The 14,281-nt window shown below is 45.1% G+C and overlaps 1 protein-coding gene across 1 annotated transcript; it reads right to left on the reverse strand.

The window, feature by feature from the left end:
• Nucleotides 1–8,104: 8,104 nt before the first annotated feature.
• LOC133100800 (small ribosomal subunit protein eS12-like) lies at nt 8,105–8,563 on the reverse strand. Its single transcript, XM_061205264.1, has one exon. It carries the CDS (start codon nt 8,525–8,527, stop codon nt 8,129–8,131), a length of 399 nt encoding a protein of 132 aa, XP_061061247.1. The 5' UTR covers nt 8,528–8,563; the 3' UTR covers nt 8,105–8,128.
• Between the last annotated feature and the right edge of the window lie 5,718 nt (nt 8,564–14,281).

Below are 14,281 nucleotides of genomic sequence, written 5' to 3' on the forward strand. Positions count from 1 at the left end.
GTTATAGCACGTGGTGGTGGTTGTGAGCAAAAAAGACTGAGTGATAAATTCTGATGGTGACGTGGAGCCAGACGTTAAAGATTCAAATGGAATATTCTAGGTGGAGAGGAGGGGAAAAGTTTTCCAGCTAGAATACCTGAGCAAAGGCACAGCAGCAGAGAAAGGAGAGCTTTTGTGTAATAAAGCAATGGCCATCTGAGGCTCTGGGCTGATACTGACAAGACCAGGAACTCCTTAAAGAGAAGTACATTGACTTTGGACACAAGAGAGTCGTTCATTCACTCAGCAACTGAGCACAGATTTTATACCAGACACTGTGTAGATGACAAGATTTTCAACCCGGTCCCTGCCCTCATGAAGCTTCTATTTGAAAAGATAATAATCAAGAAATCAAAACAAGAACACTCCAGATAAGTTATATATGCTATTAAGAAAACAAAGCAGAATCATATGAAAGAGATTAACTGTGAGTCGAGGCCAAGGAAAGCCACCCTGAGGAGGGGGCATCTGAGTTGAGTCACGAGAAGGCCCAGGTAGAAGAACGTCCACAGGAATGACAAGAACAATGCTCTTGAGGCGTGAAGGAGCTGGTCATATGGAAGGAACAGAAAGATAGCCAGTGCAGGGGTGCGTGGTGAGAGAGTGGAGGAGAGGTCGTCAGGGAGGGTGGGCAAGGCCCTGGTCACAGTGAAGCTTGATAGGCCACAATAAGGAGTTTGGATTTTATTCTAAAGTGTACTGGGAAGCCACTGAAGGGTTTCAAGATAGGATATGACATCTGATTTGTGTTTTTAAAAGCTCTCTCTGGGGGACTTCCCTGGTGGCGTAGTGGTTAAGAATCTACCTGCCAGTGCAGGGGACATGGGTCTGACCCCTGGTCCGGGAAGCTCCCACATGCCGCAGAGCAACTAAGCCCGTGTGCCACAACTACTGAGCCTGTGCTCTAGAGCCCGCGAACCACAACTACTGAGCCCACGCACCTAGAGCCCGTGCTCCACAACAAGAGAAGCCACCCCGATGAGAAGCCCGCGCACTGCAAGGAAAAGCAGTCCCTGCTCAATGCAACTATAGAAAGCCCGCGGGCAGCAATGAAGACCCAACGCAACCAAAAATAAATAAATTAATTAATTAAAAAAAAAAAAAAAAAAAAGCTCTCTCTGGGACTTCCCTGGTGGCGCAATGGTTAAGAATCCGCCTGCCAATGCAGGGGACACAGGTTCAACCCCTGGTCTGAGAAGAACCCACATGCCGTGAAGCAACTAAGCCCTTGTGCCACAACTAATGAGCCTGCGCTCTAGAGCCCGTGAGCCACAACTGCTGAAGCCTGCGTGCTCTAGGGCTTGCGTGCTACAACTACTGAGCCCACGTGCTGCAACTACTGAAGCCCGTGCACCTAGAGCCCATGCTCCGCAACAAGAGAAGCCACCGCAATGAGAAGCCCATGCACTGCAACAAAGAATAGCCCCCGCTCGCCGCAAGTAGAGAAAGCCTGCACACAGCAACGAAGACCCAACGCAGCCAAAAAAAAAAAAAAACCTCTCCCTGGCTGCCACGGGACAAGTGGACTGTAGAAGGAAGAGCAGGAGGAAACTGTTAGGAGCCAGCACAGTAGTCCAAACCAGAGAAAACAGCCTAGACTTAGGATATTTAGATGTGATGCCTGGAATCTCAGTTTACATCAAGTTACACAGTCTGCTCACTTTGCAACGCCCGCTCCCTTCCACACAGCTCAGTTGGCACATAGGAGGCTTAGTTGGTAATTTTCAATCGATTGACTGTGTCTCCCCCAAGTCACCCCCATTTCCTTTCCTCCTTCTACCCTTGTTTCTTTTCCACCCTATATCTCAAGTACCCATTTGCCCATCACTTGACTCAGCCTTTAGGAGGTCCTGCTGTTCCCACTCTATTCTTTGCTCTCTCGTCACCCCACTGCCCACAAAAGTTTCATGAACTAGATATAAAAGAGATAATTATTTTCTGTCCTATCCCAGAAGCACTCAGGAATGATCGTTTTCACAGAGCACTAACAGAAGCCTGGGGGTTATTATGATCTTGACAACACAACTGGAACACATTCTGCATGTTAAGGACACTGTCTCCTCACATTCGTTCCAGCCTGTTCTCCCCGCTGCAGCCAGAGAAATATTTCAGGAGGAGAATGTAATCATGATCTCATTAGCTCTCATTCTCTCTCTGGCTCCTCTCTCTTTCTCTCTCTCTCTGTATGTTATGACCCCAGAGTACATCTCACACCATTCCCCTCATTGCTCCCTATGGCTCCATCCACAATGGCCTTCTTTCAGGTCTTCTAACCAGATGTGCCCCCTCTGCTGTTCTTTGTCTCCAAAGCCCTTTGATCTCCCTCTTCCCTCAGTTGACACTTATTCTTTAGATCTTTGCCCAAATTTTCTTCCTTAGCAATATCTGTGATCTGAGGCCAAAGCTGGAACCATTGTGATATACACTCACAGCACTGCATATCTTCCTTTCTAAGCACGCATCACAGTTTATAAATAATACATTTATTTGTGTGACTGATTAAAATGGTTATTCACACACACACATACACACACACACACACACACACTCAATGGGATCATCTAGTAGTAAACTATTGCCAGGAAGAAGAGGAGTGAGTCAGTGATACCCATTTTGCTACAAACTCAAGTTTTCTCTGCCTCTTTACAGAAACCATCCTGACGTCAACAGGGCCCTTGTTTCAAGACCTGTCATCCTTCTGAGAAGGTCCATCATTCTCTTCACAGCCCTCCACTTCAGACTTGACCTCCCTTCAACACCTCTTTCCAGAGCAGTAACCACACCGTCACGTGATGGGCACAGGAAAGGGGGGAGTGAGAATTCAATGAGCTCCCACTCCTATACTGGTTGCCACACAATAAACATCATTTTACAGAGCTCTTTCACAAACAGCACTTCATTTTGTCCTCAAAATCACCCTATGAGGTAAGCAAAGCCGATATTATCATTCCCATTTTGCTAGATGGGGAAACTGTGGTTCAAAGAGGCAAGTGACTTACTCAAGGTCACAAAGCCTGTGAGAAGCAGATGTAGGATTTGAACCTACAGTCTCTGACCCCTAGTCCAATGCTTTACCTTACATTAGCCACCCCAACAGTTGGGTTATCAGCTACTTAAACCTAGTTTCCTCAGTCCTTTAAATAAACACCTGTTCCTGACCCCTTAACACTTCCCCAGCCCATTTCCACTTCCCTATCCAGAACTTGACAGCTGGCTGTGCAACGGGATGGAGGGAGTCATAAAGCTGACCACACTGACAAGGTTTAGGGTTTGGTCTCAGCCTCAAGTCTTTCCAGCTCTTCCTCTGAGCCAGTGAGGAACCAGAAACCCCCAGAAATAAAAACACAAAGAGGAGACATGCCTCACCAGAGCAAGGTCCCTGGCTGCCCTTTCTCCCACGTTCCAGCAGGACACAGCAAGGCCAGAAGCCAGCCTCTTTCCCAGCAAGGAGGATCCGAGGAGAACAGAGGTCACCGGCCGCGGGCCGTCAGGGCTCCTCAGCCGGCCACGCAAAGGATGCGGCTCCCCCTTTTGGCCCAAGGTCACCCATTCGCAGCCCGGGCCCGATCCCCGACCGCCCGGAGCGCCCCCTGGTGTCCCGAGCTGGCCTCCCCTCGCCCTCAGGGAGTGGCCTGCGGAGCCCCGACTCGGGGGCAGAGAAAGGAGGGTGGGCAGAGGATGAGGAGGCTGAGCCCCGGGGAGGGGCGGGAGGCGGGGCCCTACCTGATAGCTGAGGACGCCGTCCGGCTCGTTACTCCCGGCCCGCATGGCGGAGCCCAACTAGGTCTCGCCCGCGGGCTCCAGGCCGAACGTCAGCAGTCCACGCACTCTGGTCGGGTTTGAGGAGATCGCCCGAGCGGCGACCCCTACCCTGGAGCCAACAGTCATCCATCAACCGCCGCCGCCTCCTCCACAGCCGCCGGCCCGCGAGGCCTCGCCGCAGCCAATCAACGCGCGGCCTGTGCGGCCAATCAGCGCGCGGAGCACCGGAGGACGCTGTCCGGCGGTACCCTGGACTACCAGGAGGAGGAGGAGGGAGCCGGGGGAGCCAACCGCTCTGGGGCCCGGTTGCCATGGAAACCGCCTCCCTCCCTTCAGGGGCCTCTGGGTTTGAAGGTCCTTCCGACTGCTTGCTAGAGATTGAAATTTTCGTGGTTCTATTTGTGGATGCACCTGACCCTTGAAAACGGAGAAAGGGTCGGTTTTGTCTATCGTGATTTTGTTCCTTGGGTGTTGATTTTTAAATTCTGGGGAACCATCCCTTGGGGTTGCAGAAGGAAGGAACTGAGGGTGAGGGGGAAGGGCCTTCTAAAATTACTTGTTAATCCGCGAGCTAGTGGCCAGAGTAAAGAGTATTAACGAGAAACAGGCAGGCAGTGATCCGATCCCCTCCATGGACTCACTGCAGTTTAGGTCTTCTACCTGGGTCTCAGGTTGGCAGTACAAGCAGAGTTGAGCTAAGGATGAGTGTGGAAATAATTCCACAAAAATGCTTCCAGCTTTTCCGAGAAATGATCTAAGGCAAATTATTTAACAACGGAAGAACTACTGATCTAAGGCAAGGTTAGAAACCCATGAGTAACACATTCAGTTTGATTTGGGTTTAAAAGAAAAGAGAGGCTGGCCATAATCCAGCCAATCCTCTGTCCCCAAGAGGAGGAAAGGGGTTTTTGCTTTATGTCCACTATCAGACTGTAGGTGAGTCCACATTATTAAAGGAAAAAGAACAGTTGCAAATCATCCTCAGCCTCCAAAGAAGTTACACTTGGGGAAAATAGTATGGTTGGTGCATGTTAAAGTTTCAACCCCTGCATACCACTCCTTGTGTTGGCCCTAAAATCTGAAACAAGGTTGTGCTTCAGTGTCCCTGAGGCAGAACCATGTTTCTGGTCTCCGGTTTAAGGCCTTGGTCCTGTTTCTTAGTGTTCATTGCCACAGTCTCTTCCCTAATTCATCACTTCACTAATCCTGTCCCTTGAATTTGGAATTCACCCCCATTTTTGCCCATCGAAATCTTAATCATCCTTCAAAGTTAGTCTCAAAGGCTACCTCTTCCAAGAAACCTCAACTCTCCCCAACACCCCTAGGAGATGTTATCACTCCCTCCTCTGAATCTTCATAGCACCTCATAACTTTCTTATAGCAGTTACCATGCTGTGGTTAAGTACTTTCATTAAATGTTGACTTTAGCTTACTATAATATTGTAAGTTTTTGAAGGCAAAATTATTTCTCTTATGCCCTTCTGTATACTCCACAGAGCCTCAGAAGAATGCTGGGCACATAGAACATAGCTATAAATATGTAAGTTATACAAGTTGTATAAATATATATACATAATTTATAAATACATAAGTGAATATATGTGCTTTTAATTCAGTCTAACCAAAAACATATTGAACACCTACTAAGTACAAGCCCAAATGGCACTGAAGATGCAGAGAAATCTAAAATAAAATACAGGGAGTTCCCTGGTGGCACAGTGGTTGGGAGTCCGCCTGCCAATGCAGGGGACACGGGTTCAAGCCCTGATCCGGGAGGATCCCACATGCCGCGGAGCAACTAGGCCCGTGAGCCACAACTACTGAGCCTGTGCTCTGGAGCCCACGAGCCACAACTACTGAGCCCAAATGCCACAACTACTGAAGCCCACACGCCTAGAGCCCGTGCTCCGAAGCAAGAGAGGCCACCACAATGAGAGGCCTGCGCGCCACAGCAAAGAGTGGCCCCTGCTCGTCGCAGCTAGAGAAAGCCCGCGCGCATCAGCGAAGACCCAACGCACCCAAAAATAAATAAATAAAAATTAATTAATTAATTAAAAAATAAAATAAAATACATATCTCCAAAGGGCTTACAGTCTAATCAGGGAAATAGGATATATGTTAATATGATGACAAGATAATAGAACATAAAACAAGAGCCATATGAGTAATATAGACAACAAAGTTTATAAAAATTCAGAAGAGAAAATGATCTTTATGACTTGGGACACTTTAGGAACATGACACAGAGGACATGGATTTGGGCTAAATCCGAAAACAGTCGAGCCAAGGTAAGGAGAGCAAGCATCTCAATTCTTGGGCAAAGATTTAACAATAGGAATGCACATGACCCATTCAGGATAGCCACAACTTGGACCAAAGCAGAAGGTTATAGAGAAAAGCAGTAGGAAGTAAAAATTGTGGTAAAGAAAAAACTATGGCCAAATTATAGAGAGCCAGCTAATTAGTTCACACTTTTTTTTCTCTCATGTGATAGAAAGTAGGACACTGCTGAAAATTTTAAAGAACACTTCCATGCACCAGGCCCAGGGTTTAAATGCACTGTGTCATTTAATATTCCTAACTCTCCATTATTTCTCCATTTCACTGGTAAGAAAACTGAGGCTGAGAAGTTTAGTAGCTTTCTCAAGGTTAAGCAGTCATTAAGCTGGGATTTGATCATTTATTAATTCAGAACATATTTACTGAGAATCTATGTATTCAGCATTGAGTGTTAGGGAAACAGCAATAAAACAAACAGGGTCTTGACCTCTTGAGACTTACAATCTAGTGGGGAGACAGCAAACAAGTAAAAAAACAAGACAATTACAGGTTATAAGAGCTGCTGTGAAGTAAATTGCAAAGTTATGTGACAGAGTAATGGGCATGGGGGTGGGGAGAGCGTATTATAATGTATTTATAATACCATTAGACGGGGTGGTCGGGGGGCTTCTCTGAGGAGGTGAGGAGAGTCTCATCTGATGAGATGAGTCAAGGATGAATCTGATTCTAGAGTTCTTGGCCACAGTGCAACACTGTCCTATATAAATGGTACTATTGCTGAAATCTGCCACTGGGGGCAAGATGGGTTAGAGGGGGAAACGTGAGGCAGGGGGTCATTCATACTGACTCTGGTAACGTAATTCAGGAGGGGCCAAGGATGGCGACCAAAGGGAAGATGTGTCCTCCATTCCCCACTCCCTAGAAAGCCAGCTCCCATGGTGCTCTCATGAGAGTGGGCATGAGTGGTCAGGGCAGGGAGAATGAGGAGGTAGAGGATTCCTGGGAGCTCTAGTGGGTCTGATTTCCTCCAGTTCAAATGTAGAAAAAGTCAGAGCCTCTGGCCCTTGACTCAGGGTCAAGAGCCCCATCTTCTGGTCTGTTGTGCAAATTACAAAAGGAACTAGGCTGCCCTGAGGCAGCTGCTATCTGGGGCGCTGCAGATAGGCTCTCCCCTCCCAGGGCTGTTTTGGTCTCTCCTTCCCAAAGGAGGCTAGCTCACTTGGCTCCAGGCTCCAGGTTCTAGGCTCCCAACCACTACTGCTCCCTACACTGCTTGGAAAAGTGCAGATACGCTGCTCTCAGCCTGGCCAGCAAAGAGTCGTAGGAGGAGCTGGAAGGAGGATTTTCAGCCAAGGACACCACCTCACACTGATTATTCTTCTAAAGAAAGCAGAAAAAAACTGCAAAACAGAACTCAGAAACTTCTGAGGACTGCACAGAATTCTTGGCCTAGAAGGAGTCATAAAATGGACAGGAAAATGCAAAATATGGGTAAAGACAGAGACCACACACACACACACACACACACACACACACACCACAGGGAAGCAAGGAGGCTTGCAGCAACTCTACGAGGTAGGTTCTATCATCCCATTTTACAGATGAGAACACTGAAGACTGAGGCTTAGAGATGTAAGTTGCCCCAGTTCACGCAGCAAGCACAGTTACTAAATGGAGACACTGAGCTCTCAGCTCAGATGTATCTGATTGCAAAGTGCACACGCTTAACCACCTACTGCCTCCCATGGGGCTGCCTGGGCTTTTGTCCTTCCCTAACTTTTGTAGCCTCCCACCCTCTCTTCGTGGCTTCCAAATGTGGCTATCCTTCCAACTTTGTCTCTAGATCCTTCCTTCTCTAATACCAGTGTCCTTAGACTTTGGTGGGGAGAGGTTAGGTCTTGAACCTCCGGGGACAAGGTAAAATCTGTGGGACTTTCTTTTCAGGTAAGTAAAAAAAGCCCCCAATTTTCCACTAGGCACCTTACCTATATTATTATTATTATTATTATTAGTTTATGAGGAACAAGAGCCCAGTTTTTTTATTTGATCATTTCTTGCGTTTGAAGTACTCCTCGATGACATCCTTGGCCTGAGACTCTTTGCCGTAGTCCTTAACCACCACACAACTGCAACCGACCACTTTACAGGGTTTTCCCTCTCTGTCAGTTTTACAGAGGGCTACCCATTCCCCTAGTTTCTTGTTGTCATCAACCTTAATCAGGTTGATTTGGTGCTCAGTACAAAGGGCCTCCACGAACTTGACATACATAGGCTCATCACAGTTGGATGCAAGCACATAAAGATGGGCTTGGCGCTTGTCTAAGGCTTTAGCAGCCTCGCGAATTCCATGTGCTAGGCCATCATGGATGAGGGCAGTCTTCAGCACCTCTTGCAAAGCAGTATTAACGTCCATTACACCTCCAGCAGCAATGCCTTCTTCAGCCATGGCGGTGGGTTACAGGTGGAGCCGAATCTTGAATGCACCCGAGCTTCCCCCTCCGCGCGAAGCAGGGAAAGAGCGCCTATATTATTTTTAAATATTGGCTGGAAGACATTGAAATTCTCTTATTCAGAGACAAAAAAGGCAACAACACAAGAAACTCAGAAGGTCTGAGAAAAGTGTTCTCACATCACTGCAACCAATTTTTCCATCTAAAGCATCTTAATTTCTCCATCAATTTACCATATTTCTTGCCCTGTTTAAACTGTCAAAAGAGCCGCCAGGGCAGAGGTTCTAGTCTTTACTTACCATTAGGTAGCTCCCAATTCCCAGCTGCATCTTATACCTGATTTGCTTTCTCCTGCTTCCTCTTACTTATACGTCTACACCCAAGGAAATGTTGGAGGAAAAGATGTCAGGATCCGAGGAAAGACTTAATTAGGGCTCGCTGTGCGGTTGTCTGGGAGCATTTCCTGTGAAGGGAGGGGGGAGCGGGAGAGAGACATTATTCTTTGTCAAGCTGAAAAGGTCATGCAGGTGCATGATATGCCTTCAGCTCTTACCAAGTCACAGCATATCTAAAGAGACTACGGAATACGATTTTCTTTGTTCACAGCACGCTGCCATACTGGGACACTACACATCACAGGGAAGAACAATGAAGCGCCACAAAAACTGACTCTTGACTAGGAAAATCACTCTCCCTCCATTTGTCATCATCATCCTAGAAATTGCCTATACTGGGGACTTCCCTGGCGGTCCAGTGGGGAGTGCTTTCATAGCCATGGGCTCAGGTTCAATCCCTGGTGGGGTAACTAAGATCCTGAAAGTCACGCAGCTAAAGAAAAAGAAAAAAAAGAAGAAAGAATAAAAGAAATTTCCTATACTGTACTCATTTACACCTTGCTCCAGACTAAACTAAGGTTCTGGTAGACGGAACCCACGTAAACTGGCAGAAAACTATGTTCTGCTTTCTCTGGAATCACAATTGAGATATTTGGACAGAGGCAGAAGGAACGGACTTATAGAGGGATCAGAACAAAACAGAAAAGCAGGCCTTGAAGAAAAAAACTTTGGGATTTCCAGATCCACATAGGAAGGAAGTCATTCAGGAATTTAGGAGAAACAGGTGTTAACCAAGGACCACTTGCCAAGTCCTTGATATCAGATTTGAACATATCTGTATTCATTAAATACATTTATCTTATCCGTTTCTAACCAAACCTAGCCCTGCTTAGAAATCAAGCCTGTTTACAGTGGTTTCACTCTGTATCTTACCTTCTTGGGGATAAGACCTCTTGAGCTTGTTATGCTAAGTAGGGAAGTTCTTATTTCACTTGTAGCCAGTAGGCTTAGTATATCCTTAAGGTGGCTGCAAATTCAATGCCCCACATCTGTATAATTCTATATGCTCAATGTTTTTATCACCTTATCTCATTTCTCTCCAACCGGTCTGTAAATGTACACAGAACACTTCACAGACTAGAAAGCTAAAATGTGCCTAAAATAGGGACTTGCCCAAGCCAGTTAGTAGCAGAGCTGGGTCAAGAACTACTCATGCTTTCCACTTCATTGTGTGGATTCCTAGAAATATAATTCCATTCAGCCGTTTCCTGCATAAAGTTGAATTGCCTTCAATTGAACAGTGAATTGTGAATCTCCTTTAGAATCGACATGAACTCCCCATAGCAGAAACCAAGGGCTTCCCCTCTGTTACCCTTTCCCATCAGATTACAGTTTCATATAATTTCCACTTTGGAAAGCTTGTCAGTGATACCCATTCATTAGTTTACTGAACAAACTCTCATGAAGTTCTGAAAATAACTATTACTGCCTCTTATCTCTAGAAACATATTATCTGATGTAGATATAAATTCAACCTGAGCTACTTCTACTCCCATTGAAACACCCCTTGAGGCCTTTTATTTTGCAGTTAGTAAAAAAGAAAAGAGACCTATTCAGCATTTGGGCTGGGGCAAAAGGGACTAGACATAGAATTTGAATGTATCTCATGGTTTTACCTTTTTCTACCTCTAATCTTTTGCCAAATTGAAAAGGCCAGCCTCCTTTTTAAAGAAGGTAGAGTTTCTCTGGTCCTTTCTTATACAATATAAGAAAGAAAGTATTTGCTAGATTTACCACAAACAACGAGGACTATGAGATGGTCAGTCAATGAATAGCAGAGAAAAAAAATCCAGCCTTGAAGCAGATATAGAAACACTCAGCTTTGTTTGGGGTAGGCAAAATGAACAAGGGCCATTACAATTTTTTTGTTTTGTTTTGTTTTTAATATTTATTTATTTTATTTTTGGCTGCATCGGGTCTTAGTTGCGGCATGTGGAATCTTTGTTGCAGCATGCAGGATCTTTTCATTGCGGTGTGCAGGCTTTTCGTTGCAGCGTGCAGGCTTCTCTCTAGTTGTGGCAAGCGGGCTCAGTAGTTGCGGTGCTCAGGCTCCAGAGCACATGGGTTCTGTAGTTGTGGCGCATGGGCTCTGTAGTTGCGGCACACGGGCTCTGTAGTTGTGGCTCGAGTGCTCAGGAGTTGCGTCACGTGGGCTTAGTCGCCCCGCAGCATGTGGGATCTTAGTTCCCTGACCAGGGATCAAACCCGTGTCCCCTGCATTGGCAGGTGGATTCTTAACCACTGGACCGCCAGGAAAGTCCCAACAATTTGATTATAATCTATATATCTGTTGGCATCTCTCCAGAACTTCTTGTCCCTGTTCTCTGAGAATTGTTGGAAGGGACATAAAAGTCCTATATTCCAACACCATATACAAAAATAAACTCAAAATGGATGAAAGACCTAAATGTAAGACCAGATACTATAAGACTCCTAGAGGAAAACATAGGCAGAACACTCTTTGACATAAACCGCAGCTATATTTTTTTGATCCACCTCCTAGAGCAATGGAAATAAAAGCAAAAATAAACAAATGGGACCTAATTAAACTTAAAAGCTTTTGCGCAGGACTTCCCTGGTGGCGCAGAGGTTAAGAATCCACCTGCCAATTCAAGGGGCACGCGTTCGAGCCCTGGTCCGGGAAGATCTCACATGCCGCAGAGCAACTAATCCCGTGTGCCACAACTACTGAGCCTGTGTTCTAGAGCCCACGAGCCACAACAACTGAGCCCGTGTGCCACAACTACTGAAGCCCGCCCGCCTAGAGCCCATGCTCCGCAGCAAGAAAAGCCACCGCAATGAGAAGCCCCTGCGTGCACTGCAACGAAGAGTAGCCCCCGCTCGCTGCAACCAGAGAAAGCCCGCGCGCAGCAACGAAGACCCAACGCAGCCAAAAATAAATAAATAAATTTATAAAAAAAAAAAAAAAGCTTTTGCACAACAATGGAAACCATAAACAAAACGAAAAGACAACCTACGGATGGGAGAAAATACTTGCAAAAAATGCGACCAACAAGGGATTAATTTCCAAAATATACAAACAGCTCATATATCTCAATATCAAAAAAACCCAAACAAGCCAATCAAAAATTGGGCAGAAGACTAAAATTGACATTTCTCCAAAGGAGACAGGCCAACAGGCACGTGAAAAATGCTCAACATCGCTAATTATTGGAGAAATGCAAATCAAAACTACAATAAGATATCACCTCACAGGGGTCAGAATGGCCATCATCTAAAAGTCGACAAATAATAAATGCTGGAAAGGGTGTGGAGAAAAGGGAAACTTCCTACACTGTTGGTGGGAATGTACAATAAATTGGTGCAGCCACTATGGAAAACAGTGTGGAGTTTCTTTAAAATAAAAATAAAGTTACCATATGATCCAGCAATCCCACTCCTGGACATATATTCAGAAAAGATGAAAACTCTAATTTGAAAAGATACATGCACCCAGTGTTCATAGCAGCACCATTTACAACAGCCAAGACATGGAAGCAACCTAAATGTCCATCAACAGATGAATGCATAAAGAAAATGTGGTATATAAATACAGTGGAATATTACTCAGCAATAAAAAAGAATGAAATAATGCCATTTGCAGCAACACGGATGGACCTAGAGATTATCATACTAAGTGAAGTAAGTCAGACAGAGCAAAACAAATATCATATATCACTTATATGTGGAATCTAAAAAATGATACAAGTGAACTTATTTACAAAACAGAAATAGACTCACAGACAGAGAAAACAAATTTATGGTTACCAAAGGGGAAAAAGGGGGAAGGGATAAACTGGGAGTTTGGGGTTGACAGATATACACTACTGTATATAAAAAAATAAACAACAAGGACCTACTGTATAGCACAAGGAACTGTATTCAATATCATATAATAACCTATCATGGAAAAGAATCTGAAAAAAATGTATATATATATATAAATGTATATATATAGCACTGAATCACTTTGCTGTACCCCTGAAACATTATAAATCAACCATACTTCAGTTAAAAAAAAAAGTGATGTGTACACACACAGAAGAATATTACATAGTCATAAAAAAGAAGGAAACTTCCAGTCATAAGATAAATAAGTTCTGGGGATCTAATGTACAGCTGGTGACCATAGTTAAAAATATTGCACTATAGGGCTTCCCTGGTGGCGCAGTGGTTGAGAATCTGCCTGCTAATGCAGGGGACACGGGTTCGAGCCCTGGTCTGGGAAGATCCCACATGCCGCGGAGCAACTCGGCCCGTGAGCCACAAGTACTGAGCCTGCGCGTCTGGAGCCTGTGCTCCGCAACAAGAGAAGCCACGACAGTGAGAGGCCCGCGCACCGCGATTAAGAGTGGCCCCCGCATAACTAGTGGGAAGCAGCCGCATAGCACAGGGAGATCAGCTCGGTGCTTTGTGACCACCTAGAGGGGTGGGATAGGGAGGGTGGGAGGGAGGGAGATGCAAGAGGGAAGAGATATGGCAACATATGTATATGTGTAACTGATTCACTTTGTTGTAAAGCAGAAGCTAGCACACCATTGTAAAGCAATTATACTTCAATAAAGATGTTTAAAAAAAAAAAAAAAAAAAAAAAAGAGTGGCCCCCGCTTGCCACAAGAAGAGAAAGCCCTCGCACAGAAACGAAGACCCAACACAGCCAAAAATTAATTAATTAATTAATTAAAAAAATATATATATATATTGCATTATATACTTGAAAGTAATGTGATGTAATGGATTACCTTATTGTGGTAATCATTTCACAATATACATATGTATCAAATCATCATGCTGTATACCTTAAACTTACACAATGTTACATGTCAATATAATAATATATCTCAATAAATCTGGGAAAACGTATATTAAAAACTAATTCTTTAGAGAAAAAAACAAAAGATAAACCATCAGCTAACCAAATCATAGTGTGGGGAGGGGTAGGTAAGTGAAAAAAGCATAAATGTGAAAAATAAGAGATGATATAAATAACCTCACTGATGCAAAGAAAATGTACTCAATTCTGTGTAAGTAACTGAAAAACTCAATTCAATGGCAAACGCTCTATAAAAAGAAAGATTGTTAGAAGAGGTAGAAAATCCAAACCATGGATGGGGAAAGGAAAGACAAGAAAGTTTCAAAGAAATACCCTCCATTAAAAAAGATGAATAGGACTTCCCTGGTGGCGCAGTGGTTAAGAATCTGCCTGCCAGTGCAGGGGACACGGGTTCGAGCCCTGGTCCGGGAAGATCCCACATGCCGCGGAGCAACTAAGCCCGTGTGCCACAACTACTGAGCCTGCGCTCTAGAGCCCACGAGCCACAACTACTGAAGCCCGCGCACCTAGAGCCCATGCTC

The sequence above is a fragment of the Eubalaena glacialis genome, chromosome 11 (genome assembly GCF_028564815.1).
Source record: "Eubalaena glacialis isolate mEubGla1 chromosome 11, mEubGla1.1.hap2.+ XY, whole genome shotgun sequence".
Lineage (NCBI taxonomy): Eukaryota > Metazoa > Chordata > Mammalia > Artiodactyla > Balaenidae > Eubalaena > Eubalaena glacialis.